The sequence below is a fragment of the Silurus meridionalis genome, chromosome 24, assembly GCF_014805685.1.
Source record: "Silurus meridionalis isolate SWU-2019-XX chromosome 24, ASM1480568v1, whole genome shotgun sequence".
Lineage (NCBI taxonomy): Eukaryota > Metazoa > Chordata > Actinopteri > Siluriformes > Siluridae > Silurus > Silurus meridionalis.
Window position 1 is genome coordinate 2,120,196 of NC_060907.1, and position 17,457 is coordinate 2,137,652.

The following is a 17,457-nucleotide window of genomic DNA, read 5'->3' on the forward strand; positions in this document are numbered from 1 at the left end:
TACAGCACCCCTGCTCAAGGGCCTTGCTCAGAGGCCCCAAGAGTAGCAGCTTTCTAATACTGGGGCTTAAACCCTGACCAGACTTGGTAAAAGTACACACATCCTTCACTCAGTAGAAGTGCAGATCCTCATGTTTTAAAAGACTCTGATAAAGTTGAAGTTCTGACGACACTTTTTCACTCAATTTAAAGTAAAACAAAGTTTGGGCTCTGACATGTTCTTCAGTAAAACATAGTCATTATTACTACCTGTTTATTGTCACACTGTTAACTGAACCTCACATGATATTAATATATTAATACAAATAAATTTTTAATGTTGTTCTCTAATGAATGTATCCAGACTGAAGATCCACCATATAGAACACAAGCAGAGAAAAGATCATGATGATCAGGTGATCAGGAATGTCTCTGTTCTCAGTCATGTTTACATCACTGACTCCCTCTGTCTCATCCACGTTAACCCCAGACTTCTTACTGCCTTCTGCCTGCTCAATGTGACCTTCATAAACCAGTCTACGTCTGTGGTGTGTGAGAGACAGGAAATCATACACCAGTGGATTGAAAAAAGCGACACAATAACAGAAAACAGGTTGATGAGCTGAAAATGGTACAATGAGAAGAGTAAGTATTGATCATGTCACCAAATATATTAAATCGAAAGTAACAAGTCTGATTGAAAGTAAAATTTTGTCTGAAAAATAAATAGTGAGGTAAAATAGTGATACCAGAAAATCTACTTAAGAACAGTTACCTCATTGCTTCCCAACTCTGCTCCTGACCTTCTGATCACTAACCCAAATCTGGAAATCTAAAGTCACCTGAAGAGATTTGACCAGAGTCTATATCACCCACATACTGTAGGTCTCAGTGCAGGATTATTCCCAAGCAGTGTGGGAGACAGAATATTTAAAAAGAAGTTGTATTTTGTTTATAAGTTTTATTAATTTATGTGTCATGTTATGAGGCATGCTGGGTGCGCACGTGCACGAGTAGAGAGAGAGAGAGAAAGAAAAGGAGGGAGAGTAAGACACCGGAGCTGCTGAACTAACAAGTACGACCTGTTCTTCAATTAGTGTAAGGAAGCTAATTAGGTGTTCAACCCGAACCCTGTGTAGTGATAGTTTCCGTGCAGAGTTGGAAACACATCAGAAAGACGTGGACATCGCCTCTGACGAACGGAGATTTAAGTTGTGGTTTACTGCGCCATGTGCTGAGACTTTGCTAATGGACCGGCGGATAGCTAGCTAGCGGGGACTACGTGTGGCGAAGGAGTATCCCTTGAAGCATCCAAGCTCTGTCTGTGTTTTACATCGACCCTTTTTTCTGTCTGACGCGTGCACGGTGTGCCAACATACTTCATACCAGGTACTATTTTCCGTTTGTTGCCCTCGTGGTGAAGTAGCCATTTTGTTTGGTTTCTACGAACCCCAGCTACGTACAGGCCTGCAACTGGTAGACTGAGTAAAGTTTTCATTTACTTTTGCCGGCTTTTATTATTTGTTTTGTGGCCATTTTTTCATAAGTGAATGTTACTGGTATTTTTCATTTAAAACCTTTGACCTTGATTTTGAAAGTTATTTCCACCTTATTTTATTTGACATCCCATTTTAGTAAACTGTTATTGTTGTTTAAATTGTGTTGTGTTGTGTCTATATTTACAATATAGGATTGCATTTCATTTTCTTGGCACCGGTTGGTTAATACATTTATTTGTAAATAGAACCCATACTCAAAGTAAAGACAAATTGATTAGGTTTAATATTTTCAGATATTCATTAAAAAGAACTCAGGTTAGCCACCCCATTATAGCCAGTAACGCTAGGGGCGCTACACTCATAACATCTAAGGGAGTTTTCTCTTGCCACAGTCGCCAGTAATAAACACACATCATTCACTTTAATTCTTAAATCCTGTAAAGCTGCTTTGAGACATTGTCCATTGTGAAAAGTGCTACAGAAATAAACTTGAACTTGAATGATTTCTATCACCAGGTCAAAGTGAGACACATCTCACATCAACGAGCCAAAAAGATCAATAAATGCAAAAGTAAGGTCCCTATGGTCAGCCTCTTTTATTTCAGGATTACAGGTGAAAAACATGAGTAAAGGGGCTCCTGGCTGATGAAGCCCCCGAGGACACTGTAATGTGTGTGTCAAGTACAAACGTCTTACTTTTGCTGGCATCTAATCAGAAGACGTGTCCACATCAGCAGGACTGGGATGAGAAATCTGTGAATAAAGAGAGAGTCATCACCTTGGTGAATAATTGGGTATAAAACTCCAAAGTACAATTAAAAATCAAACAAAATAAATAATCAGAATACAGATTTAAAGAAATAAAGTTATCATTCTCTTAAACCAAACATTCTTCATAAGATGTTCTACAACTAACAGTATTTTTCACGTAACACTTACTGCAAGTGTGTGATAAACATCATCAGATTTCCGGTCTGCAGGGTCGAGAGCTGCATACGTGTCGTCTTTAGCACTCAGCCCAACGTTCTGCACAGAGGAGGGGTGGAGAACATGAGCAGGTTCTGCTGAAGATCTTTACAGTAAGAGTTTATTATGAACAAAGCAGCCACCTGATGGACAGGTCTGTATTAACTCACCTGATAGTCACCTTCATCTGCCTTTTTCTTCTGTCTCCTGCATCTGTTCATAAAAAGTCAAATATTTCACCATCAACAGCGTCTTCAGAGAAAATAATCATGAAATAATCAGCACAGTTTTTCTCACCTCAGCCAGAAGGGGGCAGAGAGAAGAGCTCCAAGTGCAAAAATACCAAGTCCAGCAGCCACATTCACAATTACACATTCACCTTATAGTATAAATACACACACACACACACACAAAATATTTTCATGTTTATCCACAAAGTACAAGATGTATAATGGAGCAGTTATCAAATAGGAACATCTAAACATCTCTCACCATTTATAATGATGGCCACTGCAGCTGATCTCTCAGAGCCGAGTTTATTCTGAACCTCACAGTAGTACAGTCCACTCTGTAGAGCTCTGTAACTCTGTCCTGATCCTACAGGTGATGTTTCATTCTCCTTAAACCAGGTGTAGGTCTCCACAGGTGGGTTACTGTCACTGCTGCAGGTCAGAGTTACTGAAATTCCCTCCACTTTCTCACCAGAGGAACTGATGAACACGTTCTTTGGAGGATCTAAAATGGGTTGGTAAATGAGAAATATATCTATAATAGTTTTATCTTGTATTGGCTGTAAGAAATTGAATTGTATTGGCTGTGTGCGGGGGGTAGCTCCAGCGGTTAAGGCGCTGGGTTACCGATCGGAAGGTCGGGGTTCAAGCCCTGGTATCGCCAAGCTTCCACTCTTGGGCCCTTGAGCAAGGCCCTTAACCCTCTATGCTCCAGGGGTGCCGTATCATGGCCGACCCTGCGCTCTGACCCCAGCTTCTAAGCAAGCTGGGATATGCGAAGAACAAATTTCACTGTGCTGTAATGTATATGTGACAAATATATTCTATTCTAAAATCTTCAGCTTTAACTTACACAGAACATTCAGAGTTACACTGGTGGAGTTCTGATGCCCGACTTCATTACTGCACATGCACTTGTACTCTCCACTGTCTTCAGTTCTGACTTTAGAGATGGTGAAGGTCTTTCCTTTCCCCACTGATGTTGTTCTATTAAACCAGGTGTAGGTCTCCACAGGTGGGTTTGCATCACTACTGCAGGTCAGAGTCACTGAACTGCCCTCCACAATCTCACCAGAGAGACTGATAGAGACGTTCTTTGGAGGATCTAAAGAGTTCCATGATAAGAGTGTCATACTGTAATTAATGTGTTTTGTTTCTTTCATCAAGGCATTTAACCATTTTAGCACTTTACTTCACTAATCAACTTCAAAATTATTTTGAGAATCAATAAATAATCCACACCTTGTCTGTAAACACTGTTTGAACTTTTTCTTTTAACTGGTCACAATGGGATTCAGTATAAAGTTATTTATCATATCAATGTTTCCTAAATTTACTGTGAAAAATGCTCAATGTGGAAAAAAACAAAACAAACTCAGTAAACACATTAATAAAAAAGCAGACTATGTACAGAGAAGCACATGAGTCTGGAATATGAAAATATCTGAAAATAACGTTTAATTACACGTTAAGCCTTTTTCTACAAAAGAACATTAAAGAAAAATTTTAACGTGTCTAAAAAGAGCATTTTTAAAAGACCAAAACTCAACCAAACTGTTTGTACACAATATGATTTATTATTAATGTGTTTACTGAGTTTAGTCTTTTAAAATCTCACATCATCTCAAATTCACATTAAACCATGTTAAGTTTTTTTCATTTTAGGCGTTTTAGAATGTCCCTTTAATGTGATTTCCATTATTTAAATAGATTTACCTTCTCACTGAACTTCATTATTAATCACATACTCAAAGTTACTGTAATTACTAAATGTAAAGTTCCATCAAGGGTTCAGGTGAAGATGTTCAGTCTCTCCATAGTGTTTTGTTTAATAGATAAAACTTCAGCTGTGCATCAATATGAATCTGTATGCAGAACACGGTGTGTTTAGGAAGAAAGTACGTGTGGTAACAGAGTGTAAATGGAGGGTGGAGTCAGGAGAAGTGAGTGATAAGGATCCCACACCAGTACGTGTATGTTTTAGTTCATGAAAAGTGAAATCACGAGAATGAACATTAAGATTCCAGTTTGCCTTAAGCTCCGTTTCATTATTTTTATTTTGTATTGTTTTACTTTATTAAATACTGAGTTATAAATAATAAAAAACTAAATAAAACTCACATCTGACACTGAGGTATTGAGCAGGAGATGGGAGATGTTCAGATCCTCTTACAGCACAGTTATAACTGCCTGCATCCTCACTGCTGACCCTCTGCAGGTGGAGTTTGTTGCTCTTGAAGGTGTTTGTGGTTAAATCATGTGTGTTTTTGTACCAGATGAATGTTGGATCAGTCAGACTGCAGGTGGTTTTACAGGTCAGAATGACTGATTCTCCCTCTGTCACTTCTGCAGGAGCGATCAGCTGAAGATCTTATACAATGAGAGAAACATTAAATCTGCATCAGTGAATAATCACCTGCTCATTTACCTCAATCACCCCACCTGTGTGTGTGTGTGTGTGTGTGTGTGTGTGTGTGTGTTTTGTGTTTTTGTGTCTTCTATGTACTGATAATTAAATTATTTAAACAGACTTAAATTACAACAAAATCAAGTAAATAAATATATAAATATAAATTAGTAGCAGTTTTAAAGTTTTCTCACATTTACCATGAAATAAACCAGATCTATTTTATTACTGAAATATGTTAACATTTATATTTCATTTTTTTCATGTAAGTTTTTGACACAAATACACACTCATGTACATGAGGCTCAACATAAAAATAAATCTACAGTATCCCAAGTCAAAATTCTGTTAATCGTTCTTACTTTTAAACTTTGAACTTTTAAATTTCTGACATCATGAATCTGTTATTATAATTACTTTTAATTTCTGATTTGCAGATTCTGTTTTTCCTGTTTATTAATTACCTTTATTTGTTTGTTTTATTTTAACTTTTAAAAATTTTCACTGATCAGAACATTAAGTAAACAATCTTCTGTAAATCATCTGAACTACAAGCAGAACATTTATCAGATCCACAAGTAAATTTGTGTCTGTGTTTGTAATTTGAGTGAATCAGAGTTTTGTGGTGTTTCATGAAAACAGTAATTCAGTAAAAACATGTTCGAGTTTTAATTCATCTGTTACAAAACTCCTGTAGCTAAAAGGAGATTATGGTCTGAGTGACACATGTAGAGAATAAGATGATTTTATTTACCTGTAACTCTGAGTGTAATTCCAGGATAACCCTGATATTTATCTTTAGTTGTTATGAATCTGAAGCTGTAAATGTGTTCATCTGATTTCTTCACATCACTCAGTCTGAGGGAGAAGTGATTCTGTTTATCTCCTAAATACTCCACTCTGCCTGAGTAACCTGATTCATTACTCAGATCAGTCGGTTCTACACCCTTAACTGGGTTTATAAACCAAAACCTGTTTATCACTGTAACATCTGTTGGATGTGTGTAAGTGGCCTCCATAACCACTGTAGATCCTTTTACAGCACAAAGATGTAGTTTGCTGTATTTCACACTCCATTGATTCCCAAGAGCTCCTGAAACATGACACATGAAAGAGGTGATTAGAGATCATTATCCTGAGCCCCATAAAACACTGAGTTATTTTACAGCTTCTCTTCTCTCCTCTGGAACTCCGGGGCAGAAAAATACAAACTATTCTTTACTACTGGAAGGAAACTGTGCAGGATTTAGACACAGTGTTTATTAATTTAAGACAGTATTATAACCAGTGGTAGTTTAAAACTAATAATAGTAAAAAATGACAACTCAAATCGTTTGGTCTGGTCGGGGGAGGTGTGTTAGTACTTTTCTAAGGATTTGCCCCTGCTGTTTTCAATCACATGACCAAAAAGGGCAATTTAAAAAATAAACTGGGCAGAAATTTTATGTTTCACAGCTCGGCCCTTGAGAATCTGACATTCACATATGACATATTCACTCGAAGGGGGGATGGAGTGGCCCCTTGAAAGCCAGACCCGTTTGGAATATTGGGAACTCATTCCTGACCCATAAAAAATTAATAGGGAATCCGACCAACCAAAGTGGGCAGTGTCAAAAAAATACACCAAGGGGGACATGTGACATAGAAACCGTTTCTGCCCAGCATGGGGAGATGCACTGTGGGTAATATACTGCCATCACGTGATGTCACTTCAAGCCACGACCCCACAATTCACCCAAATAGACAAAAAAACAAAGGTGCTTGGAAATAGGTGTGTGATGTGTCAAAACACACACACAGTGCACAGTGGGGGAGATTAACCTTGGCTGAATCGATGACATCACGGGACATACCGTTAGCATACCGCATCGCTAAACTCACTCCGACCCAAACATGTGACACCTCAAATAGTTTGGCACGGTCTGGTGAATCTCAGGCAAAGTGCAATATCAACATCACGTGACATAGAGTGGGTCATAACAGATATGATTTAATATCTGCACTATAAATAAAATATCTTATGTCTTATTACTATATTATATTAAAGCTTCTTAAATATACAGTTGAACCCACTTATCTCAACCTTATCTCGTTTATGTAGATTTTTTTTATGTTGCCGAACTCTAATATCTCAAGCATAAGGGGGGTAAATTTGCTACTTAACGTCGGTTATGTCAGGAATCCCCCTGCCACGCCCCCATCGGCCGCGGCATTCCCCGAAGCACCCTGCTTCTTCTCCCGTGCGGGCGAGCTCGTTGCAGTAATGCTGATCACACACACCTGACTCTCATTCACTCACTCATCCCATCTCCTATTTAAGCCCCTCACCTCCACACACTCGCGGTGCGTTATTGTTTGTGCATGATCGTATGTGTTGGTTCATGTCGGTCTGTGTAATCGCATATACGTATCCCGCTACGTACCCTTCTTCTTGGACTCCGCATTCTCTCAACGGCACCCCGGATTCCCCCGATCCTGCTGTTTTCCATCTTCACGCTGTCTGCACCACGTTTATCCGTTACTGCCCAGCGCTGCGCTTTCTATAGCGCAGATCCGTGGATTCTCTACACGAACTGTCTCTGCTTTCACAGAACTTGGTGGACCGCCCTCCCGGAGCGCAGCACTGGATATTACTGCTTCACTACAAGTATTGGTGGATTATCTCCTGAGTATTCTCAATAAACTTTGTACAGGTTTTCTCGATCCGCATGACCAATCAATCAAATCGCGGCAACGCTGTTGTGTAAAAAAACCTCAAAAAACACGTTCATGCACATTCTCATTTATTTACGCACATCATGTACATAAAGAAATTTCAAGCACCTTTTCGTTTATCTCGATCATTGGTTATCTCAACGCTTTTTGGCATCCCCTAGGCCGGCGACATAACTGGGTTTCACTTTATCTAAAAAAATGTTTTATTTATATCTGCACTATAAGCAAAATATTTTTTTGTAGATATTTTTAAAAAGCTTTTATTCAAGATAGTAATAATACATAAGATAGAAAGAAATCTTTTAAAGATTTAAAGTGGTGATGCATAAAGTTAAAAACTATTTTTCTGTTTAAATATTTCATGTCTCTGGTGTGTGTCGGTGTGATGATGTGAATGTGAGACTTACCTGAGATCACGAGGAGAAACATCATACAAAGTGGAATCTCCATTTTTAGGGACATCATTGCTATTGGTTCTATATAAAATGAAGTAAATAAAACGTCAGAATCAGTCAAAAAACACAACAGCCATAGCTTTCTTTTGATGAGAAAATAATATCTCAGGGATTTGCCCCTTAGCTTTTCGTTAGCTCTGCTGGCTACATGTTTATTTTTTGTGTTTCAGTTTTATGTGTTTTTGTTTTGTTTTGTTTGACGTGTGTTTTGTTTTCATGTCATGTCTCCACCCCGTCCAGTCATTGGTTCTGTTGTTCATGTGTCTTTCCCAGTATGTGTATTTACTCCTTTATTTGTGCTTCATATTCACCAAGTAGCTCATCTTATATATTGTTATTCTGAGAGGTTTTTTGTTCATTTCCACAGTTCATGTTGATGGTTTCATGGTTTTGATCTTATTTTTATTTTCTCATTTCATGTATTAGATTTTGCCTCATATTGCTGTTTGCTCATCACCAGACATTTGCCAAGATTCTGTATTTGATTTCACTCAATGATTTGGATGATCTGCCTGTTTCTCTAATAAATGCTCTTATCTGTATTGCAGCTGCTCTTGTTTTTTTATGCTTTCAGTGTGAAGTCAAACACACAACACTACATATAAACATGACAATATATTACTCTTTAATTTATTTTAAATGTATGAGAGGAGTCTCCAGTGTCAGAATCGTCAGGAGAAAAGCTGAGGTTTTCAGGACAGGGGTGTTTACCACCTTTTGTGTCTAATTACCTTCAGGAAGAAAAGAGATGCTGTTGAGGAAACGACTGTTTATAGCAGGTTTAATTTCTATTCTTTTCTGCTGTTAGCATTTTAACTGCACTGTTTTAAAAAGGTGAATATTGTTAAGAATCATGTTTCTTATTTACTGATTATCATTAGTTTAGTATTCACACCTTTCTTAACCAGTTACTGAGATTTTAATTAATCACAAAACAGTGATGAGTCCAAACTTTTAATCAGTGCTGTACTTCTGTATGATGATAGAAAACTGGCTAGCAGAAGGTAGAAGAAAGAGCATCACAGCTTGAGCTAGCTAGCCTCATAAATTGTCAATGAAATAGTGCTAGCATTTAGCAGATCTGATGTACTGGCTGGTTAGCAACTGTTCAAACACATTTTTGCAATTGCTTGTTATACTTTAATACTATAGATAAAATATAATTACCTAAATAATATCACTAAGCTATAGCTTATAGGCAGAGCAGACAATTGTGTAGGGCCTCAGGCTTGGAGGAGGAGCCTCCATAACCAGGACCAACCTATACACCAGTTCACTAATCAATACAGTAGGCATGTAACGGTAAACAAAAATCAATATTTGGTGCATACCTCTGTTTTTAACTCATAGTTCAGTTAAATTTCGTTCAGTTTGGGGGAAGAAATGCAAAACATAAAATTGCTTGTATTTTATTTTTTTTTCCTTTGTGAAGTTTCCAGTCTTGAAAATTTCTGTAATTTTGCAACCTTAGATACGACTTATTCTTTCTCATTCCAGAGCTCTTTACTTACTAAAGTGTATAAAACAATTACTAATTCTGTGTGGAAGATCCAGTACACACCACAACACTGGTTATATCTACATATACATATATACAGTCATCAACCCCACATATTCTACACACGGCTCTGTCCACACACAGCCACATCCACTTATTAGAGAATTGATAACATTTGATAACTAATAAAAATAATAAAATAAATAAATAGTAAATAAGTAAATAGTTTCTTACCATGCGTCTTCAACCCCTCATGTCTGACGGCCAAACAGAGAATAAAGAAAAGCGTGAGAGATGAAGAGGTGTGAGGTTAAGGCGTTTTGTTCTGCACAATTGTGTTTCCTCTTGTGCTGAATTAGTTGCTGCAAACTGAGGAAGTGTTGCACTGCTACAGTATTAAAGCATTTTGTCTGCACATTATTTTTACCATCTCAGTCCACAAGTGTGAAGAGAAGTGGAGGGGGTGTAGATGAACCCACTGTCTCTGTAACTGAGCGAGTAAAACTCACAGCCTGGTCTTCATCAACCCAAACCACCAAACACATGCAGCACACAATCTTTAAAACTTTATTTAAAGATAATTTTTCTTAACAATATAACAATTAATGGTTTTGCCATTTATAAATAATAAATAATTTTATACTCATGAATGGAATTGTAAAAAAAAAAAAAAAAAAATATATATATATATATATATATATATATATATATATATATATATATATATATATATATATATATATATTTAAATTAAAACACCAGAAATACTGAATGTACTGTAAAGAACAATGTATTAAAATAATAATGTGAAGGAATTACCACAGTGATCTGGAGCTGTTCATTGTGGAGTGTCAAAACAACCACTAGAGGGAGCACAGCAGGGAAAGTCATCAAGATGCTGCATTTTTCTACAGCTAATTTGTAAATGTTTTAAAGCATTTAAAGGTAAATATTCTGGTTTTATGGCACTATGATACCAGTCACCAGGCAAACAGTTGAAAAAAGTAAAGGGGGTCTGAAAACTTTCTGAATGCACTTTATGCAAAGCTTTGGCTTGTTAACTAAAAAAAGTATACATATTTATTTATTTATGTATTCATTTATTTTATTTATTTATGTTTCTTTTTTTTAATGATTATATTGTTTTTACATATTTGCATATTTAAAATATTTATTACTTAGTTTGCGCCAGTGCCAACGATATTCCAGTGTTTTCTCAGGTGTTAATGTTTCGCAATAGATTAAATAAAAAGGGAGAAGAGTAACCATGGACTAACTATACATCATTCTAAAGTTTAATGGTAAATGTATAACGAATGTATTTGCTGGATGTGTGTAAGCAGTACACAACAACAACATGTATAAAAAAGCACTTCTTACATTTTTATTGTAATAACGAGTCACAAACACATCCACTGCTGCTGATCCCGGTTTATTAGGAAAGATGAGGCTCCACTGAACAATATTGTGTAAAGCGTTTTTGCTACAATTAAACAATAGTGTTGTAATTTAGATGTTTATTTCTTTATTTAGGTCTAAGAACTTCGACTGGTGTTTGTGTGTGAGTTTGTGTTTCAGAATAACTTTCGCAAAAAAACACATCTTGCTGGTAAAAAAAAAAAAAATAAAAAAAAATATGGCTGGTGGAAAATAGTGTTACAAAACGGTTGAGACCACAAAAAAAAGAACAAAATAAAAAAGTAAAAGAGGTGGAATCTTGGGTTGAGTCTCTACTCTCTCTGCAGGTGTCATGATGTTTTTATTCTGCACCACCTTTCATTTCAAACCTTTTATTTCCTGTCAGTAGCATTATGGAAACAAAATGATTGATAGAAAATGTAGCCAATAAGTGCAGGATTCGAACGATTTATGGGAGGATTTTATTCTCCACGTGTTTGAGTCTTAGTTTAATTACTCTTTATAAACTCTCACTGGCCGAAGCAGCACGCGCTGTGACGAACCAGGAAGTGATGCAGCTCTCAGGTCAACACAAACAGCTGTTTATAGCTCGTGCTAACTAGACTTTGTTTACCAAAAAAAAAAAAAAACCCGACAAAAATCGACAATCAAAAAAGTAGTTTTATCGTACATTTGCACCATGTGGAAAATATTGTTGGGGCGGAGTAACAACAGAGACTTAGAGATCTACATGAAGATGCAATTTTACATCTGTAAGTTACAATATATCTCCCTTTATAGTTTCATAAGATGATATACGTTTTATTAGCCATTTGTATTTATAAGAGAAATGCTTGAAAAGTGTATGTGTGTGTGTGTGTGTGTGTGTGTATTGTTGAGATTGAAATGTCCGGTCATCAATATGAATGCCTATGACTGTAGAACAAGAGCTTGTCTGCTACCTGGCCATCAGTATGAATGCCAAATCGATATTAATATTCAAACATGTATAACAAAAGCCTTTAATGGTCAGCAGGTCATTTCTATGCAGACTGTATGAATAGAGTATGAATGGCCTGAGTTTAGCAGGTGTCTCTCAAACAGGGGGAGGGAGAAAAGAATCAGACATAGTCTCAGATAAATGTTTGTAGGAATTTTATTTGTCATGAAAATCTTCATAAAATAAAATTTTAAATATAAACTCAAAGCATGTGGCTTTCAACCCAGTACTTTTCTGGATTGCTCCAGGACTGATTTCATGTATTGATATATATAAAGAAATAAATGTTTAATGCAGAAAATGTATATTGAAGATAATTCATCATCTATACCTTAATATCTTTTTTTTTTTTAGCAATATCAATGTTGAATAATGTTGCTCAACGTGTCTTCTTTCCAGAGATATCTAAACAGTGTATGTAGCCCATTGTTATCAGGAACTGTTAACATGTAAATTTAGGCAGGGCATTTCAGCTGTGAGTCCCAAAAGCTGTGCTGAAAGCTAACTGGTTAGCATATGCTTTACTGTACATGGGTTGAAGTGGAAGATTTCCTGCTTTAAGGCACTGAACTTCAACCCTTTTAAACATAAATTAGTGTGAATTCTGACTGCACCCCAGGCCTCCTTATCTCACCTACATCAGTACCTGACATTTACTACCACCCTCACAGCTAAATCTATCTCCACAAATCTGCACAAAAACATTCCTAAATCTAGTGGAACATTTTTCCAGAAGAGTGGAGAGAATTAGAACAGCAAATGTGGAATGTGATGCTCAAAAAAACACATACCATACTTATGACCAGATGTCTGCAAACTTATGGCAATACTATAATAATAATAATTATATATATATATATATATACACACTAGTCTAATATGCAAAATTAGTAAAAAAAAAAACAAACAAACAAACTCATACGTAGATTCTTACTGTGCTGATTTGACCCTCTTGTCTGAAGTCATGAAGCGTGAGCAGTGTGATAGGAAGACGTGTTGATTATGCTGTTCTGCATAAGCAACATTTATTAATTATATTTTCTCTTTTTTGCTGCAATGCTACAACAGAAATCTTTTTTTTTGTTTGTTTGTTTTTTTGCTGAATACTCCAGGATATCTCCAACAGTATGTCTATATTTCTTAGCATTAATAGACAATCAGTGTAAAGTTCTCTAGTGAAAATTAATGACACAGAGACTTTTGATTTTCAGGAATTTAGTCAATAGATCAAAAGTTGAGTAACTTAAAGTATAATTCATTTTTCTACCATACTTGACCCTCAAAACCCAAAATCATAACGCTTGTCATCTGTGTCTTACTAAAGCCAGTTTACTGTTTGTGCTTTAAGAACGTCCAAATCCTTAAAGAGCAAGTGGCTGATCATGCAGTGCACACACTCACACCCAAACACAAAAGGTGTGAAACTGAATTTGAAAGAGAGGAAGCTCATTGTGTGTGTGTGTGTGTGTGTGTGTGTGTGTGTGTGTGTGTGTGTGTGTCTATATAAAGAGGATACAGAGTAGAAACAAGTCAAATGATCTGTCAGTACAGTAAAATAATTACACTTGGTAAAATGGTGAAATAAGAAAACATATCTAAAAACATCATAAAAACATTGACAAAGCTGCATGGAGAGAATTTGACCAGAGTCTATAATCATCCACATCAGTCTCACAGTGGAGGATTATTCCCAAACATTGTGGGAGAGAGGCAAGAGATATGCTTCTGGTATTAAAGGAGCAATGCCTCCAGTATAACTCATGAATGAAAGAAGAGACTAAGCAACCTAGCTTGAAGGATCTCTATCACCAGGTCAAGAACTGCACTGAAGTTACTTTAGCTTGTGTGGCAGCTGGTAGGTGTTGGTTTAAGCCAATTTTCCCTGTAATCAACAATATTTTGATTTCAGCTGTCAGAAAGAAGAGGGCTTAATCTCCATTAATTGAGACAATACGCAATGCAGCAAATCACGTTTCAGATAGTTTGATTAAATCTCAAACAGCTGCTAGATGAGGCAGCTTCATGCTCTGGTTCCAAATAAAAAAAACAAGTTGTGGGGAAAAACAGGACCCTCATGCCAGCCACAAGTTATTTCAGGATTAAAAAAGAAAAACATGAGTAAAGACCCTCCTGGCTGATGAATCTGCAACCAACACAACTGTTAGTTATGCATCAAGAAAGGACTAACCTTTGCTGGCATCTAGTCATCATAAGTGATCACATCAGCAGGACTGGGATGAGAAATATGTAAATAAAAAGAGAGTCCTCACAGTGCTCAATAATTTGGTGTTTAAATCCAAAGTAAAATAAAAAAACTTAAGAGAAATATTTACACAGCATGAAGTTTAATCTGACAGAATATAGATTTAAAGAAAACTCTTACTGCAAGTGTGTAATAAACATCATCAGATTTCCGGCCTGCAGGGTCGAGAGCTGCATACGTGTCGTCTTTAGCACTCAGCCCAATGTTCTGCAGAGAGGAGGGGTGGAGAACATGAGCAGGTTTTGCTGAAGATCTTTACAGTAAAAGTTTATTATGAACAAAGCAGCCACCTGATGGACAGGTCTGTATTAACTCACCTGATGGTAACCTTCATCTGGATTATTCTTCTGTCTCCTATATCACAAAAAGTACAATTTTCCCCATTCTAGGCATCTTCAGAGGAATTAATGATGAATTGATCAGCACAATGATTCTCATCTGAGCCAGAAAAATGCAGACAGAAGAGTCCAAACACAAAAATGCCAACAGCCACATTCACATTTACAGAGTCATCTGATACTCTGCATATCCAAACAGAAACACACACACACACACACACACACACACACACACACAGAGAAAAGTAAAAGTCAAAATATTTTCTATTGAAAGTGCATCTGCAGTACAGAATGTAAAATGGAGCAGTGATGAAACAGTAATGTCTAAAAATCTCTCACCAGTTATAGTGATGGCCACTGCAGCTGATCTCTCAGAGCCGAGTTTATTCTGAACCTCACAGTAGTACAGTCCACTCTGTAGAGCTCTGTAACTCTGTCCTGATCCTACAGGTGATGCTTCATTCTCCTTAAACCAGGTGTAGGTCTCCACAGGTGCAGGAAGTCACATGCTTCTGGCTGTTTATAAACATGGCCACAGCAGACACCCAACACTGCAAAGAGAATAAACTGAAGGTTTTATGTTGCAATGAAATTTAACTGCAGGTCAGATTCACACTGAATATTTCTGATTTTGAAAAGAGGTTTTTAAGAATCAACTACAGCATTATGCTGCTTCTTCATCCTATAGTCCATCCTGGTGCCATTTTGTACACAGAAGTGTTATGTGACCAACAGACACAAAAATTTTTTGCTTCTTTGTTTTGCTCTTTGTCTCCTTTTTGTCTTGGCTTTCCTCATCTGCAGGTGCAGGATCCAGTTATGGGTGCAGTTGGGGGCTTTGCCGGACCACTCACTGAAGCAGATATCAGCAAAGAGTTGGGGCTTCTAGGTTTAAGCAGGAAAGTGGAAATGTGGAATGTGGAAAGTTCATGCTGTGAATAAAAACCCCTTTCTATAGTGTAATTCCTGAAAGAAATGGCAGGCAGGTGGCACCTGCTGTATTAGTGGACAGGTTAGGATGTACATAGGCAGGGAAGTTGTTTTGTTCTGTTCTTTGATTCGGCACCATCACTGAGTTCACCTCCACAATTCACCACTTAACTGTTTCTAGTTTATGGATTTTTTATTTACTTTTTTGGAAATGTGGTTATATTTCTGATTCTTGAGCGGCTGTATTATGGCTGATGTGTAGTAAGGATGGTGTGACAAATAAAAGAAAGTCCACAATTTAAGACATTTATTTATTCCTTAATTAATATATAAAAAAAGCATTTTGCCTTTTAAAAAATCTTGACAGCTCTTCCTTCAGGGTGAATGAGTCACGTGAGAAGGTGGTCATGGAGAGAAACACACCAGTTATAGGATCTAAACACCGACATTCACCCAGATACTGAAGTAAAAAGAATAAAGAAATATAAAAAAAAAGAAATATATAAATACATACAATTAAATGAACGAATTTAAATACACACTGCAAATTAACACTCCAGAGTACACATGATAAACACTACAAACAAAAAAAAGAAAAAAAATAGCAAATGTAATATTAAAATGTAAATATATTTAAGCTTGTGATTAAAAATTATATATAAATTGTGTCATACAAATGAGCAAAAGCAATTATCCTAGAACATATTTCAGGTAACTAATGTTATTCTGGACTGTTGGCTGATTTTTGACTCCTTTGTGAAGAAGAAATTTTAGGAAACAATTTTGTTTCATTTTGAACAAATCTAATTGGTTCAAAAATCCAATCTTAAATTTGATTGGTCTTTCAACTGGATTCTGAGTTAGTGGGCGGAGATTGTTATCTCTATCTAAATATCTCTGACTGACAGCTTACAGTTGAATCCTGGTAATATTTACACTTATACAATATCCTCTCATTCACTTTTTTGCATTACATTACTTGAGATCTGTTGGTTTTTACACAGCGAGGGTCCAGAAGACGACAGAAGATCTAAAACTGGATTTACACTGTGATGATTTTCAGGCTGATTTTGTGACACACAAACTTTACACATCAGAAACAAACATGTAAATTTTGTTCATTTCATGTTGCTGTAGACGACACTGAGATCCTCAGCATTGGAAGACCTACAGAAAGAGAGTAAATGATCACACTAAGATCCAGCAGAAGATCTTTTCCACATCTGGATTGAAGGAAACAGAGCAGCTCTTCTCACCTGTCATCAGCACCAGTGCGTGTAAATTTAACACTAGCGTACTGAACCTCGTCCTCCCCAGAGGCAGAAGTGATTGCAGCAGAACTTCCAGCATCCCCGAGATCAACAGCACGCTGGCAAACAACTTTAGCATACAGGTCTTCATTCTGATTGGCTGAGGCTGAATCAGATGCAGCGTTGACTCTATTCACTGCTACATTTTCATAAAATCCTGAGGAGAAGAGCATAAAAGATCAGAATCAGAATCACAATCACAATATACAAACACAGTCAACAATTATCTCTACACTTTTCTTTACCTCTTTTCCACTTTGGTCAATACTTGTATTTTTCCTGCTGAAAAAACAAACAAACAAACAATATTGAACAAAATATCAGCATTGAACAAAATCTGTTCACATTATTAGCAATCTGCAGTTTTATTCATGTAATAAATAATAAATGATCCTGTATTTTCTCACCTTTTACACAAGATGATGACACCAATGACACAAACACACACAACCCCAACACCCCAACACCTG

The 17,457-nt window shown here is 36.7% G+C and overlaps 1 protein-coding gene and 1 long non-coding RNA gene across 2 annotated transcripts in view; both read right to left on the bottom strand.

Annotated features, from left to right (window-relative positions):
• Positions 1-10,303, bottom strand: part of LOC124378579 — a 161,038-nt gene extending 150,735 nt beyond the window's left edge. The window contains 10 exon segments of the mRNA XM_046838309.1: positions 2,199-2,230; positions 2,417-2,503; positions 2,614-2,656; positions 2,741-2,822; positions 2,936-3,178; positions 3,527-3,778; positions 4,795-5,043; positions 5,835-6,173; positions 8,203-8,271; positions 9,983-10,303. Coding sequence (XP_046694265.1) covers positions 2,199-2,230; positions 2,417-2,503; positions 2,614-2,656; positions 2,741-2,822; positions 2,936-3,178; positions 3,527-3,778; positions 4,795-5,043; positions 5,835-6,173; positions 8,203-8,260 — 1,385 coding nt within the window. The 5' untranslated portion in view covers positions 8,261-8,271; positions 9,983-10,303.
• A 5,742-nt stretch (positions 10,304-16,045) lies between these two features.
• Positions 16,046-17,444, bottom strand: LOC124378476. The gene is made up of 4 exons (XR_006924235.1): positions 17,395-17,444; positions 17,233-17,269; positions 16,934-17,144; positions 16,046-16,844 (listed from the first exon to the last, which is right to left on the bottom strand). It is a non-coding gene; the product is annotated as an uncharacterized LOC124378476 (long non-coding RNA).
• Positions 17,445-17,457: the final 13 nt, after the last annotated feature.